Genomic DNA, 19995 nt, shown 5'->3' with positions numbered 1-19995 from the left:
GGAGACCAGGCCTCCATGCCATGTAGACGCGGGAACGCTGCCTGCCAGCAGTGGCCCACTGGAGGTGGTATCACCAAGCCCACCTGCATGTTCACCGGCCTGTGACAGCAAGTTGAAGCGGTTCTGGAGTTTGAGAGGGGGCCAGGTATCATCGGCCGCAGCTCTCCTTCTGCTGGACACCACCTGGGATCCTGCAGGAGGGCAGCTAGCTGTGTGGCCACAAAAACAGGCGCAGTTTTCTGGTGCGGGTCCCAGGCCGCCGGCTTCTCACTCATGAACAAAGCCGTGTACTTGTTGGAGAGAGGCATGCTCGGGAGAGAGGGAGCCCCGCTATTGGTCCTGCTCGGACGACCACTTCGGTCCAGGAGGTCCCCTTGTTTGGAGTGGAGCAGGCAGGTCATTGACACGAGGAGGGTGGTTCCCAGAGAACTGTGTGCCTGAGTGCAGAGATGGTGTTCTGTGGTGTGGGCTCAATGGTCCGTGATGTCTCCAGCCAGTTGGTCAACGTTGGGAGACGAGACCTGATGGTGGTCAGCAGGGAATCCTTCCTCTGCAGCTCCTCCGACATCTGTTCAATGTTCTCAAGAAGGTCAGCGATATTTTTGTATGCCTTGTTTTCCGGGTGAGTCGGCAGCATCCAGTTTGGGCATGGTGGCTCACTGGCTATGCTAATGCCAGCAGATGCTAGCAGCAAAACATTGGATTTTCTCAGAAAAAGTTGAGATTACAAAAACAACAGGCCTCTCGGGTGATTCATTTTGCTTGTGCAATGTCAGACAGACATGTGTGTGTAGTGTATATATAGCATAGCATTCACATATACCGTGGTGGAAAAAATTTTTCAGACACCCTTAAAGTTTAACACATCTCAATATTATAATGAAATATTTGTGGAAAAATCTTTTTTGTGTTTCAACAGGTGTGGCTGCATTAGACAGACACAAACAAATACAAATGATATTTTTTTTTTTGTTTATTGTTTACAAGAAAAACTAACAGAACTAAATCCTTGACAGTTTCAATATGTCAGTTCTCAACATTGTTGGTATCAAAATCAACAAATAACAGAGAATGTGTTCAAAACTGAACAAAAAATAAATAAACCATCACATCATCAAATTAATATTTAGTAGTCTTGCCATTAGCACGCAGTAGAGCTCTAATCCTGGCTAGCATGTTCCCCACGAGCCTTTTCACACTGTTGAGGGGTAATCTTGTCCCATTCTTCTTGAATTACCGCTTTTAATTCTTCTAAATTCTTTGGTTTACGCTTTTAAAAACAGACCTTTTGATAATCCACCACAGATTTTCAATGGGGCTCATGTCCGGGGATTGAGCTGGCCACTCAAGACCTGGATACTGTGCTCCTGCAGCCAAGTTCTACTGGCCCTGGATGTGTGGCATGGGGCATTATCTTGTTAAAACATCCGGTTTTGACCTCGACGGAACAGTGCAGGTGCAGAAGGGAGCATGTGGGTTTCGAGAATGGCACAATACTTGGCAGAGTTCAATGTGCCATCACAGACAGTGAGATGAGCAACACCAGCAGCACTCACACATCCCCAAACCATGATACTGCCTCCACCATGCTTGACAGTAGGTACTGTACATGCTGGAGATAATGCTTCGCCTGGCCTTCTGCGTATCCTCACATTAGCAGGAGGAAGATCAAGCTGGAAACTGGACTCATCTGACCACAGAATCTTCTTCCAGTTCCTGGCTGTCCACTTCTTGTGTGCTTGGGCCCAACAACGCCAGGCTAACCTCTGTCTCTCATTGATCAGGGGCTTCTTGACAGCCTTGTAGGTCCTTAAGCCGTGATCTAAAAGTCAGCCATGTACAGTGCCGGTGGAACACTGGACACCAGTTTGGTTTGACCACTGCTGCTGAAGCTTCTGTGATGTCATTCAGCGGTTTTCCCTGCACAGGCGGATCAGGATGCAGTCATTTCTTGCTGAAGAAACCCTTGGATGCCCAGATCTTGGTTTGTCTTCCAAGCTGTTGGTTTGTCTGTATTTCTGCAGAGTGTATCCAATTGCTGAAGGACTGCATCTGCACTTCCTGGAGATCTAGCGGCAGCTGTACCTTTCCTGGCTGAGAATCTCTATCTTCCGGTATGTTTCCTGCATTAGGTTCCTTGTTTTAGCCATTTTTGTCTCTGAAGAACTTTCAAATATGCTGGCTTTATATAGACATGATGCACAGCAACAAAAATTGTGTCTTTTAATAGAAAGCACGACCTTCATTAGTGGATCACTGGTACCAAAATGACCCAATACTCAAAATTTCTTTTGTATTTTTATGGAACCAATCAATTCTTATTTTTTAATGGCTTTTTTTAGGATTTGTTAAGTATTTTAGCTGTGACTGTACTAAAAGAAATTGCACTTGAAGACATGAGTGATTCTTAATGCAATATTTCACAAATGCATGGGGTGTCTGAAAACGTTTTTCCACCACTGTATGATTATGTATGTTATCTATGCACTTATTAGTAACAGATAATATACAGACGTGCTCAAATTTGTTGGTACCCCTCCACAAAAAATTAAGAATGCACAATTTTCACTGAAATAACTTGAAACTGACAAAAAAAAAAAAAAATCAAAATACCTCGCACAGCACTCTGTCTCAGGTTTGATGGGTACCTTCTCCAGACTGCAAGTTTCAGCTTTTTCCATAGATTTACGATAGGATTCAGATCAGGACTCATAGAAGGCCACTTCAGAATAGTACAATGTTTTGTTCTTATCCATTCTTGGATGTTTTTAGCTGTGTGTTTTTGGCCATTATCTTGTTGGAGGACCCATGACCTGCGACTGAGCTTTCTGACACTGGGCAGTACGTTTCACTCTAGAATACCTTGATAGGCTTGAGATTTCATTGTGCCCTGCACAGATTCATTTCATTTTCATTTTTACGTCTGTGAACTGATGTTGAGCTGATGTGACTTGCCAAAAAGCTCCATTTTTGACTCATCTGTCCAAAGGACATTCTCCCAGAAGGTTTATGGCGTTTCCATATACATTTTAGCAAATTCCAATCTGTCTTTTTTAGAATTTTAGAATTTTCTTTCAAAAGTGGAGTCCCCCTGGGTTTTCTTCCATGAAGCCCACTTTCAGTCAAAAAGCAGAAAACTGACGTACCGTGACCTTGGAGTTCAGCTTGTACCTCTTTGGCAGTTATCTTTTTCTACCATTCGCACTACACTTCTTGTCAATCTGTGGTCGATTTCCTCTTGCAGCTGCGCCCAGGGAGGTTGGTTACGGTTCCATGGACCTGAAACTTCTTAATAATATTTGCAACTGTTGTCACAGGAAAATCAAGCTGCTTGGCGATGGTCTTGTAGCCTTTACCTTTATCATGCTTGTCTATTATTTTCTTTCTGATCTCCTCAGACAACTCTCTCCTTTGCTTTCTCTGGTCCATGTCCAGTGTGGTGCGCACAATGATACCAAACAGCACAGTGACTACTTTTCTCCATTTAAATAGGCTGGATGACTGATTACAAGATTGGAGACATGTGTGATACTAATTAAGTGACTTGTTTGTTAGAAATATCACTATAATCCAATTATTTCTTTTATGAGGGGTACTAACAAATGTGTTCAGGCCATTTTAGAACATCTTTGTAGAATGAGCAATAATTTATCTCTTCTCACAGCTTCTTTGATTTATTTTATGACAGACCAAAAGCATGCAAGTATACATGACAAAATAGCTTTTAATGTCATCACGTTTTACTAGTAATGAAACATTATTTCAATGAGCTATAAGGGTACCAACAAATTTGAGCACGTCTGTATGTACATAATGATAACTCTAAGAATCTAATAATAATAATGTAAATCTGACGAATAATGATAGCAGTTGCAATGGATGCCACGGCAGGACAAGTAGCTATAATCCACAGTCCAGGTTCAACAACTATCCATGGGAACCTGCATAACAAGAAATTACAAAGACTCCGGGGAATAAGCTTAGTGCATAATGCCGCAGTAGGACATGAACACATACAGATGGAGAGGTAAAGTAGAAGAGAGGAGCTTGGTGTATCATGGCAAGTCCCCCGGCGGTCAAATCCTATAGAAGCATAACTAGAGGCTGGTCCAAAGCTAGTTTGAAAAAGCCCTAAATGTAAGCTTTATCAAACAGAAAGTTTCAAGCCTACTTCTTTAATGTAGATAGGGTGTCTGCCTCCTGCACCGAGACTGGAAGATGGTTCCACTGGAAAGGAGCTTGATAGCTAAAGGCTTGGCTGCCGTTCAGCTGTTGGAGACTTTAGGAACCATAAGGAAGTCTGTATTGAAGGAACACAGTGTTCTCGTGGGATAATTGGGTGCTATGAGTTCTTTAAGATAAGATGATGCCTGACCATTTTGAACTGTAGGTAAGGAGAAGGACTGACTGTTACAAAGACTTGGTTCTGCTCAAGATTGACTGACCCAAACCTGTAAAGCCAGCTGTGAGTCCCATTTTCAAGAAACCTGGATCAAACCCCAATGACTTCAATAACCTCCGCCCCATTTCTCACCTTCCTTTCATCTCCAAAATTAAAAAAAAAACTGTTGCTTCTCAACTCCACTCCCATCTCACCAACAATAGTCTTTATGAACAATTCCGGTCTGGTTTCTGTCCCCGTCACAGCACAGAAACGGCCCTCATAAAAATCACGAACGACATCCTCATGGCAGCTGACTCTGGTTTAATCTCCATCCTCGTCCTCCTTGATCTGAGTGCGGCCTTCGACACCGTTTCTCACTCCATTCTCCTCAACAGACTTTCCTAGGCATCACCAACACCCCCCTGCACTGGTTTCACTCCTACCTCACAGGCACACTCAGTTCATCCAACTCAAATCCTTCACTTCCCAGCCCTCCCCCGTCTCTTCTGGTGTGCCCCAGGGCTCTGTCCTGGGGCCCCTTCTCTTCATCATTTATCTTCTCCCTCTTGGCAATATCTTCCGTAAATTTGATATCCATTTCCACTGCTTCGCAGATGACACCCAGCTCTATCTTTCCAGTAAACCAACCTCCACTCTCCCACCCTCTTCCCTCACCCTCTGTCTCTCTGAGATCAAATCCTGGTTCACCTCCAACTTCCTTAAAATCAGCAGTAACAAGACAGAACTTCTTCTCATTGGCACTGAATCAACCCTATCCAAAACCGACAGTTTCTCCCTCAACATTGACAGCTCCACAGTGTCCCCCTCCCCTCAGGTTAAGAGTCTGGGTGTCATCCTCGACAGCTCACTATCTTTCCACTCTCACATCAATAGCATTACCCGGTCTACCTATTTCCATCTACGTAACATCAATTGTCTCCGCCCCTCTCTCACCCCTCACACCACTGCCATCCTGGTTCACAGCCTTGTCACCTCCTGCCTTGACTACTGTAATTCACTCCTTTTCAGTGTCCCTCACAAGTCCGTCCATAAACTTCAGCTCGTTCAAAACTCTGCAGCCCGCATTATTACCAGAACCCCCTCCTTGCACCATATTACCCCCATCCTGCAGCAGCTTCACTGGCTCCCGGTCAAATTTAGAATCACTTTTAAAATCCTGCTGTATACATTAATGGCCATCCACAACCTCGCCCCCCCATATCTATCTGACCTCATCTCCATTGCCACCCCCTCTCGCTCCCTCAGATCTTCGTCCTCTCTCCACCTCTCTGTGCCCTCCGCCCGTCTCAGCAGCATGGGGAGCAGAGCTTTCAGTCGCTCTGTTCCTCAACTTTGGAATTCACTGCCAGCTGACATCAGAAACACCAATTCTCTCCCCATCTTCAAATCCAGACTCAAAACTCATCTGTTCCAGACTGCTTTCTCTCTTTAATTTCACTTCTCCTTTTAGCTTGTTTTTAACTTGATGTGTTTTTATCATTGTGTTCTTATTTATTCCGTGTATTTTGCTTGTGTTTTTACCCACTCTGTAAAGTGTCCTTGAGTGTTTTGAAAGGCGCTTCTAAAAAAATGTATTATTATTATTATTATTATTATTATTATTATTATTATTATTTGACATCAGACGCATTGTCAAACAGAAGTACGGCCCTTGAAGGATGTTATATATAAAAGTTTGGGCACCCTTGATCAAAATGTCTGTTACTGTGACAGTTAAAGTGAGTAGAAGATGGTCTGATCTCCAACAGTCATAAAATTCAAGATGAAACACTCAACATTTTAAGCAGCATTTGTCCATTACTTTTGTAAGTGGTACCATGCAAAAATATGGGCACCACAAGAGAGTTGAGCTTTAAGGTCTCTGACCTTAATTAGCATAGTAGTAGTTTACTCTAGTAGTTGGGTGGCACGGTGGCTCGGTGGTAACACTGTCGCCTCACAGCTAGAGGGTCCCCACTGTGGGCGCTGGGGGCGTGTCCTCCACCATGCCTTTGGTGCCTGCTGTGGAGTTTGCATGTTCTCCTTGTGTTCACCTGGGGTGTCCTCCATAAATATACCCCCACTAAAAACATGCAAGAAGATCATCACCTGACCAATGGTGGCTGGTCCCCGGGCGCTGGTCGACTGGCAGCCCCCTGGTCTGCCATGGAGGAAGGACTGACCATGGATGGGTCAAAAAGCGGGAAAGAATTTCACAGATGCATGGTGTATACAGTTTTCCCCTCAACTCTGCATGTTGTGTGTAAAAATGTGATGGATAAAGGAATTCTTCTTCTTCTACTCAGCTCGTAATGTAATTAAGAACTGGCAGTTATCAGGAACAGTAGAGGTCAAGTTGAGGTCTGGAAGACCAAGAAGACTTTCTGAGAGAACTGCCCATAAAATTTTCAGAACGACAAATCAAACCCCCTGTTTGACTGCACAAGACCACCAAGAAGATTAAGCAAACTTTGGAGTGGTGGTGCACTGTTTTACCTTGCAATACCTGCTCAAATCATAGAAGAGGCATCAGAAGAAAACCTTGTCTGCATCCTCACCACAAAATTCAGCATCAGAACTTGAGAAAAGAACATCTAAAGAAGCTTAATGCATTTTCAAAATATGTCTTGTGGACTGATGAAATTAAAATAGAACTTCCCAGTCACAGTGAGCAAAGGTATGCTTTTAGAAAAAAGATTGCAGAATTTTATGAAAAGCACATCTCTCCAACTGTTACGCACATGCTTTGGACTTGTGTTGCAGCCAGTTGCATAGAGAACATTTGGATGACCTCAAGAGGCACAGGCTGAAGCTTCTGCCATTGTCCTCACAGAATCCCTGACCTAAGCATCGTCAAAATAAATCTGTGGGTACACCTCAAAAGAGCAGTGCTTTGCATAATGGAACTAGAACATAGAACTAGAGCTCTTTTGCGGGAAGGATGGGCAAAATCCCCCAAACAAGGATTGTAACACTCTAAGCTACAAACACCAGCACACCTGGATGTCGCTGCTTCAGGTGCTTATTCATAGCTGTGGTGCTGCTGTGTTACGCCATCTCAGCTTTGCAAATGCTGCAGACGAGCAGGTCATTTATCCTCTCTTTAAAATATGTCCATACTTTTCACTTCTTTGACCGTTTTTTTTTTTTTTTTAAATTTTATTTTTGCTGTTTAGGCGAGGCAAGGCAAATTTATTTGTATAGCACAATTCATACACTAATCAAATCAAACTTTATTTATATAGCACTTTTCATACATATTAAAATGTAACGTAAGTGCTTCACAGGATTTAAAAACAATAGAAATCAAAATAAAGCAACAATAAAAACCCATCCCTCCCACCCTCCGTATGTACAAGCACCCACCCTCAACTACATGCATACACACACGCACACATGCGCACACACACGCACATACACACACACACACACACACACACACACACACACACACACACACACACACACATATACACATTCTTACTGCAGACGATGGCAGGGGTAACGAGACATCGCACTGCACTAATGACTGAGGAAAAGGCCACCTTTGGGATCGTTCACACCGAGAGACATCAGGGACTGTGAGCACAGGGGGCACCCGCACCCGGGCCCACCCGAGCCCGACAGACCGGTGGACCCCACACCAAGGTAGGGAGTCCCCCAACCAGCCGGGCCAAGAGGGCCCGAGGACAGCACCCCCTGCAACAGATCAGACACATCTCTCAGTGTGGAGGACCCGCCGAGGAAACACTGGAATTAAAAAAATAAATAAATGAGTTGAAAAAATAAATGAATAAACATTTAAAAGAAGAAAAGTTCATAAGACAATAAGTAAAGTAGATAAAATAGAGTAAAATAATACAATATATAAAACATGAACATTGAATGAAATGAGATGAGTAAAGGAATAAAAGGAATAAATAGTAAATAAACTATAAGATAAGAAGCCTGATTAAAGGAATGAGATAAATCAGACATATCAATTAAAAGCCTGATTAAAGAAATGAGTCTTGAGCCTCTTTTTAAAAACATCAACAGTCTCTGCGGCCCTGAGGTTCTCCGGCAGGCTGTTCCACAGTCGGGGGCCATAATGACTAAAAGCCGCCTCCCCGTGTGTTTTAGTTCTTACTTTTGGTATGGTTAAGAGGCCGGAGTTGGAGGACCTCAGGGTCGCGAGGGTTGATATGGTAAAAGAAGGTCAGATAAATAAGAAGGCCCGAGACCATTAAGACATTTGAAAACTAATAAAAGAACCTTAAAATCTATCCTGAAACGCACGGGGAGCCAATGCAGCGATTTTAAAACTGGTGTATTGTGCTCCTGCCCTCTGGTCCTCGTCAGCACGCGAGCGGCTGAGTTCTGTAGTAGTTGAAAATTTGAAGTACTCTTTTTAGGAAGACCAGAGAGCAGGGCATTACAATAGACAAGAGATAAAAGCATGCATCAGCACCTCCGTGCTGGCCTGAGAGAGAAACGGGCGGACTCTGGCTATATTCTTAAGATGGTAAAAACCTATCTTTGTTATGTTTTTGATGTGTGGAATAAAAGTAAGCTCAGAGTCAAAAATCACGCCCAGACTTTTTACAGAATGTGTTGGTTTAAGATCTTTTAGTTTTGGTAAAAGTTTCTCTCTCTGGCCTTCAGGACCAATGACTAAGACCTCTGTTTTGTCCTGATTGAGCTGAAGGAAATTTTCTGCCATCCATGACTTGATGTCTAAAATACAGTTAAAAAGGGCATCAATAGGCCCTGTGTCATCAGGAGACACGGCAATGTACAGTTGCGTATCATCAGCATAACTATGGAAGCTGATGCCATGCCTCCTGATGACGTCCCCGAGGGGTAGCATGTACAGATTAAAAAGAGTTGGACCTAAAATTGACCCCTGGGGAACCCCACACTTGATCTCATGGGTACCTGAGGAACATGCATCCCAACTTACAAAGAAGTGTACAAAAAAGCAGTACCTGAGAGGCCGACCAGGTGCCTCAATCTGTTTAATAAAATGTGATGGTCTACTGTATCGAAGGCGGCAGTTAGATCCAGTAGTACCAAGACTGTGAGCTTGTGTTTATCTAAGTTGCACCTGATATTTAAAATCTTTAATAGGGCTGTCTCGGTACTGTGGTTCATCCTAAAACCAGACTGATACCTTTCTAAGATGTTCTTTTTGTTTAAAAAATCATTTACTTGGTTAAAAACCAGTTTTTCTAAAATTTTACTTAAAAAAGGTAAGTTGGATACAGGTCGATAGTTATTAAGAATATTGGGGTCTAAATTGCTCTTCTTCAGAAGGGGCTTCACCACCGCTGTTTTAAAGGAGGCGGGGAAGATACCCGTCTGAAGAGAGCAATTCACCATGTATAACAGCTGTTCCTCAAAGAACCCATAGAGCGTTTTAAAAAACGGTGTGGGAATTGGGTCTAAAAGGCAGGTTGTGGGGTTTACCTGGGAGAAAACTCGACCAAGTGTCCTTGCGTCAACCAGGGCAAAACTCTCCAGTGTTTCCTCAGGTAAAACCTGTGATCCAGACGTATTGGTAGTTAAAACCTGTTGCAATAAAAGACTGGATCTGATGTTATCAATTTTACGCCTGAAGTGGTCTGCAAAGTCTTCACACAAGGTATTTGTTATTGTCTTATGAGATCTGTTAAAATTACTGTTTATTAAAAGATCAATTGTGGAGAAGAGAAATTTGGGATTATTTTTATGGTCAGAGATTAGTTTTTTGAAGTGAGAAATCCTTGCCTGTTTAATGGTGTTATTGTAAGTTTTGAGGTGATGACGTAAAATTTCATGGTGGACTGTCAGCTTTGATTTTCTCCATTTCCTCTCAGCACTCCTGCAGTTTCTTTTCAGATGCCTAATATCTTCATTTATCCACGGAGGTGTAGGTTTTTTCTTAATTGTTTTTGTTAAGAGCGGAGCCACTGAGTCCAGCGTTGACTTCAGATTACTGTTAAAATTGTCAACGATAAAATCACAGGGTGCTGGTAAAATCTCTGCAGGAGTGCTCTGTAAAATCTGGATAAAATTTGCAGCCACTTCAGGAGTTAGGTAGCGTTTCCTCACTGTTCTCACTGGTGCCTCCCGCTGAATAAAACTGGCGATGTTAAAAAGCACACATGAGTGATCGGACACAGCCAGATCCACAACAGAGGACACCCCCCCAGACAGGCCATAAGTTATGATCAGGTCCAGGGTGTGCCCCCTGTTGTGGGTCGGCTGTGTAACGTGCTGTTTAAAATCCATACAGTTTAAGAGGTTTAAAAATTCTCTGGATACTGGGTCCGAGTTGTTGTCAATGTGTAGATTAAAATCACCAGCTATTAAAATCCTGTTGTAGGTGGTATGAATGATTGATAAGAACTCAGAGAAGAGAGAGAATTCACTGATAAAAGAGGATGAATACTGGGGTGGTCTATAGATCGTTATGCAAGGAATAGGAGGACTGCTAAAAACAAAGGCATGGTGCTCAAATGATGTAAAACTGTTAAAAGGAACTGCATTTGCACACATTGAAGTTCTAGTGATAGATGCAGTGCCGCCTCCCTTTTTGCCACCCCTAGTAGAGAATAAAAAGTTAAAATTTGGTGGGGAAGCCTCAGTGAGAACAACAGGTGCATCAGTGCCAAGCCATGTCTCTGTAAGGAGAATACCATCTAGGTTTTTGTCTAAAATTAAGTCATTTATGATAAAAGATTTGTTTAAAAGAGAGCGCACATTCAGCACAGCCAATTTGATAGCTGTGCTGAATGTGCACTCATCATGGTGTTTTAAAGGAATGTTAAAAACAGTGTTGGGTCTAAAGACAGTCCTGGGCTTTGAATGTCTGTGTGAAGTGACTGATGTAATAATGTGAATGTTCTGAGGTTTCGGTGGAGAAGAAGGGGTTACTGCAGGGAAAGTGTGCATGGTGTGGGTGAAACATGTAGTGGGTGAGGGTGAGTGTGGAGCAGAGTGCTTGTGTGCATGAGTCATACCAGTTAGTCAGGAGGTGGCTGAAGTGCAGGACCGGACAGTGAGGTCAATGTTGACTGATAAAAGCCGTGAGCCCTCCTGGTTGGGGTGTAGGTTGTCCCGTTTAAAAAGGCAAGGCCTGTTAAAAACGCTATAAAATTGTCCACATACGGGATGTCTCTCGTCAGGCAGTAACCCTTCAGCCACAAGTGCAGCTGGCGAAGCCGGCTGGTGATGACGTCACCATAACGTGGTGGGGGAAGCGGGCCGGAGATAATTAGTCGCTTCCCAGTGTCCAGCAGGCAGTCGATCAGCGACACGAAATCCTTTTTTAGGATCTCCGACTGCTGGTTTCTAAGGTCATTGATGCCTGCTTCCAAGACCAGTGTGGAGGCTGGGCTGTGTTCCGCACACAGTTGGAGAGCGGCGGATGCAACATCCGTGACGCGGGCTCCAGGGTGGCAGAAGGTCCGGCTGCCGAGTACCGCCACGTGCCTGACCATGGAGGTCCCCACCACCAGCACCGAGGGGAAGGTGCGCTGCCCCACTGGCTCCCTGGGGGTGCGGCGGTGGTGAGGTGGAACCTGCTGGCGTCGCGACGCGGGTGCTCCGGGCCGAGCTGGAGGGGAGCGGCCATGTTGGACTGGCGGATCCCGGGTCTTGGGCTGGTGAGAGCCACGGCCAGTTGGGTGGACAGGTCCTGGAGGCGAGCTGGGCCAGGCACCGACGGGAGGGAAATCCTGCAGGCTTAGGATGTCGAACCTGTTGTCCAGTGGCAGATCTGGAGGCGGTGGAGGAGGAGATGGCCGAGCTCCAGCACCCCGGTGCACCACCGACCAGGGCTCCCTCGGCCTGAGTGGGGTTGAGCTCACCGGGCCCTTCACCCCGTCCTCCCCGGTGAAGCAGTGCGTCTCATCGGGGCGAGGGCAAGAAGTGGAAGGTGCCGATGTTTTAGGCTTAGCTCCCTGTCAGTGCCAGCGGGACTCGGCCTGTGTTGGTGCCGGAGTACCGGTGGTGATCGAGCACGTCCACGGCAGGGTGGTGTTGTTTGTGGCCGTCATGTTCCGGTCACCAGCGCCGGATCGCCTCAGGTAGGCGATATGTTTCGCCTGCGTCGTGGCGACAGTGGAGATATCCAGGAGGATTTTATCTTTCTCTCTGAGATCGGCCCGCAGACCGGAGATGCTCTCCCTCAGTTTTGAGAGGGTGGGGAGGCAGGACTTGCACACCGCCATCATACCTGAGGCCACTATAGGCTCAGGCAGGTCGAAAAACAGTACTAGGCAATTCAAAGTGCTTTACAGAAGCATAAAAATACATTAAAATCATACATTTCAAAGAAAGAAAGAAAGAGAGTAGAAGAGAATATAAAAATTAAAATAAAATACAATTAAAGGAAAATTAAAAACAGAAGCCAGTAAAAAACAATAATTTAGCATTTAGAATGATTAAAACCATTGAGCAATACATTTACTTTAAGTAAAAGCTGTATCAAATAATAATGTTTTCAACCCTGATTTAAATGAGCTGACAGTTGGTGCAGACCTCAGGTGTGCAGGGAGAATGTTCCACAGGTGAGGAGCATAATAACCGAAAGCTGCTTCACTTTGTTTGGTTCTCATTCTGGGAACACACAATAGACCTGTCCCTGATGACCTGCGAGGTCTGGATACCTCATATGGAGTTAATAAATCTAGAATATATTTTGGTCCTAGACCATTTAATGCTTTGTAGACCAACAGTAAGATTTTGAAGTCTATTCTTTTACTCACAGGAAGCCTATGTAGTGATCTGAGGACTGGTGTGATATGGTCCATTTTTCTGGTGTTTGTAAGGACTCGTGCAGCAGCATTTTGAATCAGTTGTAGTTGTCTAATTGATTTTTTGTTTAGGCCAGTAAAGACTCCATTGCAATAGTCCAACCTACTGAAAATGAATGCAAGTTTTTCCATGTCTTCTTTGGACAGACATCCCTTGATTCTGGTTATATTTTTCAGGTGGTAGTAGGCTGATTTGGTAATCAGCTGTAAATGGTTGTTAAAATTCAGGTCCGAATCAATAATTACACCAAGATTTCTGGCTTTCTCTGTTGTTGTCAGTGACATGGAGTTAAGTTGAGCACTGATCTTTGACCTTTAATTTTTGGGGCCAGAAACAATCACTTCTGTTTTATCTGCATTAAGCTGAAGAAAATTCTGGCACATCCGCTCATTGATTTGATGAATACACTCACTCAGTGAAAGTAAGGGACTGTAGTCATGTGATGACACAGAAATATAAAGTTGTGTATCATCTGCGTAAGTATGATAAGAACTATTATGATGCTCCATAATTTGAGCTAGGGGAAACATGTAGATATTGAAAAGAAGTGGTCCGAGAATGGACCCTTGTGGCACCCCACACATCATTTTTTTCGTTTAGTGATATCACTTCTGCCTTCTTCTCCATCTGAGGCGTTAGAATGTCGAGAGTCTGCCATTTGGTTTTTGAACGTAAAATGTGTTTGTGTAAATTGCATAATTGATGGTATGTTGTACGCGTCGACGTATTAAGTAATCAACGTAATCGATTAGGTCGATTAATCGGGACAGTGCTAATTGGTTGATCATACACCTGACTATAATCCCACAAAATCCCCGACTTTGTGCAAGTTTACCTAGAAGAATTGATGTTGGTTTGAAGCCAAAGAGTAGTAACACCAAATACTGATTTGATTTAGATTTTTCACTGCATTTTGTAAATTGACAAAAATAAACAATTATTATTTTTATTTTTGAAAGAATTCTTAGTTTACAGCATTTTTCACATCTGACTTTTGTAGTTATACAGTACAGTACTGTATTTGCTACGCTGTTTAATGTGGAACCAACTGATGTGCCTGACAACCTACAATATGAAATCATTAAGCTGCAAAGCAACAATCTACAATGTGAGCATTTCTTTTCAGAACTGGCTCTTGCAGAGACCGAGTTCTGTTTACGAATTACTGACTCAAATCTGGTGAAGTTAAACACCCCTTCCCCTTGTCACAAATTCATAATTTGGAAATGAGTAGTTTGGAAATATGCTTCTCCAAGTGTTATGCCAACTGGCTAGTTGAGGTTGCTTGTTTCACTCTACCGAAATATGGAATGGATTAGAGAAGAGGCATTTGCTGAAGTTGACTACAAATTGTTACGTTACTGTAAGTGCAACAAAAGCTTCCCAACAACAGTAAATTATGAAAGCAAACCGTCCAGATAAACAGCTGAAATTCAGGTAAAAATGTTTTTTTTAAATGCACCAAACCTGAATCTGTCATCAGTGATGAGGATGCTTGAAGCTCTGCTGCTGCATCTCCCTGAGCAAAAAAGAGGAGGGCAAGATTTATACTTTTTGTTAAGGTGAACTGAGCACCTTGGTGGTATGTTTCCAATTCCAGGCAGGGGGGCTGGTTTCATTCTTTGGTACTGAAGTGTAACAAAAACAGACTTAGACTTAGATTTTACTTTAGTGATCCCAATTGGTGAACTTCTTTTGTTGCAGCAGCAGGTTAAACATACACATAAACATAAAATATATACAATAAAGATGAGAATAAAACTAAGAGAAAGAAATTTTCTTAAAAAATATAACTAAGTATATAAACAGAGTAATAGCAATTGTTGAAAATATAACGAAGTAGTGTCAGAGATACTGTATTCTTAAAAAAACATTTTTTAAATATCTACAATTGAAACATTTCATATTATCAAAATATAAGCGGATAACTTCTAAACCACCACTATCCCATCTTGAAAATGTCATAGCTCTTGATCAAAATGGGAGGAGACAGATTTCTTTATTTTATACAGCCCTATCATCACATGATAGCGAGTCTACCACAGATTAGAGGCATGGAGACAAGATATATGAGAGCATAGAAGAGACTGAATGGGAAAAGGCATGCTTTTCATAATTAATACGAGAATGAAGCTATTACAATACAAGTGGTTGATGAGAACTTGCATTCCTCCAGTCAACCAAATGGTCCCCTAGCGTCCCTGATACTTGCAGCAAATGTTTAGAGGAGAGAGTCACTTTGTTACACTATGTATGGGAATGTCCCAAATTAAAACAATACTTGAAAACAATTTTTCAAAACATATCTGACATTGTTAATGTGGAAGTCCCTTACCAAGCAAAAGTGTGTATATTAGGTAAATATACAATATACAACAATAAAATTATTATTATCATCAATTCAAAACAGGCAACTTTAATTGATTTTGGACTATTGCCGGCCAGGAGGATGATTGCTTTATATTGGAAAAAACTGGATGTACCTTTGATACATGTATGGATGAAAGAGATGGCATCTTGTATTGTAATGGAGAAGCTGACTTACATAACAAGGGAAAAGGCAGAAGGATTTGAAACAGTATGGAAACCTCTAATGGAATTTCTTAGCCCTCAAGGTGCACAGTGAGTTTGAAATTAGTCAATTGCTGAGTGCATTCATATTTAGTTATGTGTAATAGTCTGTTTTGATGTGTTTGTTTTACTTTTTGTCAAATATGTTTAGTATATTATTTTTATATATTATTTTATTTTATGTCTATTTCAAGTATTGTCATTGTTTTGTTCAGGGTTCAGTGTCAGTTAAATATGAAAAATATTGTTGAATAAAAAGTAGTAGTGTCAATCGATTAAAATATTTAATCGCGATTAATCGCATAAATGTCATAGTTAACTCACGATTAATCGCAAATTAATCGCACATTTTTATCTATTCCAAGTGTCCCATTAATTATCATTTTAATACTGTTATCAACATGGAAAGTGGATAGGCTTGCTTTGTACAAATGTTTTTTATTGAAAACAAATACGTGTAGTGTTATATTTCACACTAACATTCTCACTTTGAGCAGTCATTCACATTTGAATGAATCAAATCTCACACATTTTAACACTGTCAATAAACAGATGACAAAAAAATAAATGCTTGGTTGCAAAAAAGCCCCTTCAACAATCCTTTCTAAGGGATCAAAACAGGGTGATACAAAATAAAGTCACAAAGTGTACATCATTGTAAACTAGGATTCAGCCTATAGTGCAGTTAAACCATGGCTTATGTAGCATACCCGCAGAGAGATGGTGAAAGACTCGACTGATGGTTTAATGTTTATTGTTGTCACAAACCTCCTTTAAACCAATGTGAGAACTGTCAAATAAACAAAAGCAAAACAATAAATTTTCTGCTTGTATCTGTAATAGATGGCAAACAAACACAGCACTCACAACACAACACAGCATTATAACACGCAATAAGCCGCCAATTTACCAAGCAAGCGGTCAACAGAGTTAACATATTTCCGATATAAACCGACATATAGTTGAGTAAAAGACCATAACACACCAACCTTGTGCCTCCTCGGGGGTAGCTAGAAAACATACAGCCTTTGAAATGTTAGTTTCCGTTTCACCTTGTCTTTAAACTTAGTGTTTTTTGCCGTTAGCTCTTAAATGCCATTGTCAAATGCCTTTATTTTTCCCGGTAGTGCAATACAGGAAGCAAGGAAAACACTGGTCTTCAAAATAAAATCTTACCATTCAGAAACGGAACCACCAGCGCCAAAACAGGCGAAAAAATATATAAAACAGAGGAAATGACATTTTCCTTTAAGCAATCAAGATCATAAAATTTACAAATGAGGAAATCACGCTATAAAGTGCATTCAAAGCATTCTCAACTCTTCCGCCTACACTTTCACAGCTCGCACGCAGGCAAGACCAAAACATGCGTGGGGCGTGTCTATTGTTTTGTTTCCGGTTTACAATCGGATCCTGTAGTTTTTGTAACGTTACTAGCAGTGGCCACCTGTCTATGGTGGCCACAGCTTATAAAAAACTATAAGTTCACAAGGTCACAAAGAACGTTAATCACGCGATAAAAAAAATGACGCCGTTAAAATTGATTTGCGTTAACGCCTTATTGACAGCACTAATAAAAAGTATAACGAAGTATATAGTTGTATAATATGTATTCTAATAACATAATAATATAAAATGATATAATATGATACAATGTAACTAAGTATATAACATAGAATAACAGCAATTCTTAAGATATTACTAAGTATATAAACAAAGAATAACAGCAATTGTTAAAGAGAGAGCCAGAGCTATAAACCTATAAACCTATGTACCAGAAAAAATATGTGCAAGTTGCGAGTGATAAATACATGTAAACAATAAACACTAATGTGCAATATTGCAGTAGTGCAAATAATATGTAATGGCTGTGTCACTGTATGCATCCTTTGCATTGGCATACAGTAGGTCCAGTGTTTCTTTGTTCTTTTCTGTTGTTTCTGTTCTTTTGTTTTAATTTATTTTCCATCAAGTTTATTTTTTGAAGATCCATCAATGATAGGCATAATTGTTTTAGATTCTCATTTTACATGTTTAATATGATCAGACATTAATATCTTTCTCTGTGCTTAGACCATTTACTTACATGTCTCACTCTTTTATGGCTACTACTCCTGCTTGCATTGTCAATTTTGATGTCTAGGAATTGAGGAAAAAATGTGAAAAACATTACTTTTCTTTTTTTGATGCCTCAGAGCAACACCATGAAAATGAGGGTTAAAAATTTTTAATTTCAGGCTCAGATGGCTTAAGTGAAGTTTCAGTGTGGTTATTATATATGTAGAAGTAAAATAATTAATTTGTACCTATCTTTTTATGCCAACTCTTTACCTTATACACAGACACACCTTTTAAAGTAGGTTGTTTAGTTCTTCAAGGTGTGTCCAAGTAATGTGTTTTTGTGGTCTAATCTCTAGGTTCCGGTGCATCCCAGTCCACATCTGCTGAAAGTGACCAGACCACTGAGCCCCAATTTAAAGCATCAGAATACCCCAGGTCTTTCACTAATGTTAAATCACCAGCTAAGAAGAGGAGGAAACCCTCAAAATGCCCACAGAGGAAAAAAGAAGCAAAGTCATCAAAGAAGCAGAAAAAATCCAAGTCACCCTGTAAGAGCCACAGGAGGGAAACGAGATCCAGGAGCCCTTCAAAGACGAAAAGATCAAGGTCGAGGTAGTGTGATGTGTCTTTATTAGGATCTCCTTAAATCTGTTGGTCTTATAGCTACATGAACCAAAATGTGTAGTGATACCTAGTGATAATGTTATTTTGAAAATGCATTTCATTACCGTATTGCATTTAATATTGCACCCCCTCTTTAAATACTGAGTGAAGTGATGAGCTGTGAACATCAGTTGATTCTCATGAATTATGGATTAAGTACATTTAGTGATGGAAAATAAATAAATATGTTGATTCAAACAATGTACTTAGGTGCAAATGTCATACAACTGTGCTTTATATTACTATCCTGCTACATTTCAGTGGGGCATTCTGTAGTTTCTACACTACAAAATATAGCTAACATCAACCGATGTCAGATGTTTTTTGAATGCTTTGGAAGTTTATAAAATCATAATTCCACAACCATTAATCGCTAGCATTTTTTTGCTAGCAATTATTGCTAGCATTATTAGCATTGGCTTGCCTCCTGTACTTTTCAGGGTGATGTTAAAGTGAAGCCAATGGGGTGTCAGTATGGTCTAAAATGGTCATGATAAAAGACTGTATTTAAGTCGCTGGTATACTTCTGCGGAAGTGCTTACCAAAGGTGGCCAGTGAAAAGGTTAGGAGAGCTTGAACTTCTGTCTCAAGCTCTCTTTTTTCATCCTTTCCACAACAATTTGTCCTGCCTTCCAGGACATACTGTCTGAAAATGTGTGCCGTTATGCACGTATTTCATAATTAGCTCCAGTTATATATATGTTAATAAGTCCTTGTTTTTGCGAGTGAACCCAACATTTTACAACATTGTTATTGTACATTTATAGTGCATTTTGCACACTGGGTCTAGTTGTTAATTAGGGGTCCAAGATCCTGCATCAACTCAATATTTTGCACAGTGGTTGTGTCTTTTCTGTCATCACTGGGATCCCTGTATTCCATGCTCTGTTCACTGTCCAACCGCACATTTTGTAGCTACTTTGTTTTTGAGGGGACTTCATGTGCCAATATGATTTAGCAGTTACTTCATTGTAAATTACGTGTTGTACGTGCAGGTCAGGAGGCCGGAGGACACGGAAGTCATGCTCACGGTCAGTGTCACGGAGTCGGAGGAGGGCTACATATAGCCAGAGGGACCGCTGGAAACGAGAGCCGAGTCAGTCCCCTGTACTCATTCTCCGCAAAAAGAGATCCCCCAACTGGAAATACTGCAGTTCGAGCAACAGCCCTCAACGCATCAGTGAACTGGGTCAGATAACATGAAATCACTCATTTGAATATTATATACCAACTGCAGCCAAGATTCATTTGCCTTTGCATTATGACATAATCAATGTCATGAACTTACTGTACCCTACAGGCATCTCCCCAAGTATAAAACTCCTGGTTTTATGCATCCACATGTAAAGAGAAAGTGAAAATGTATCTGATATGGTAGAAAGCTGTTGTGAAGCACAATATGTTTTGAAAGAATTCAACGGCTGAACCGAGGAGAAGCAACATGTTTCCGAGGGACTGTATAATGTTAAATAGCCACTGCTTTTTTTTATGTAGTTTTCATGTTACGCTGTCTAGTCAAGTATGTTTGCAGCTTC

The 19995-nt window shown here is 41.5% G+C and overlaps 1 protein-coding gene across 1 annotated transcript in view; it reads left to right on the top strand.

Annotated features, from left to right (window-relative positions):
- Positions 1 to 19995, top strand: part of LOC139352067 (protein SON) — a 95491-nt gene that overhangs the window by 28332 nt on the left and 47164 nt on the right. Inside the window, exons 7-8 of the mRNA XM_070994116.1 lie at positions 18154 to 18409; positions 19456 to 19649. Of these exons, the coding sequence (XP_070850217.1) occupies positions 18154 to 18409; positions 19456 to 19649 (450 nt within the window). The remainder of the gene's footprint in view (positions 1 to 18153; positions 18410 to 19455; positions 19650 to 19995) is intronic.

This window comes from Chaetodon trifascialis, chromosome 24, assembly GCF_039877785.1.
Source record: "Chaetodon trifascialis isolate fChaTrf1 chromosome 24, fChaTrf1.hap1, whole genome shotgun sequence".
NCBI lineage: Eukaryota > Metazoa > Chordata > Actinopteri > Chaetodontiformes > Chaetodontidae > Chaetodon > Chaetodon trifascialis.
Note: the sequence above shows the minus strand (reverse complement) of the source record. Positions and strands in the feature narration are given on the sequence as shown.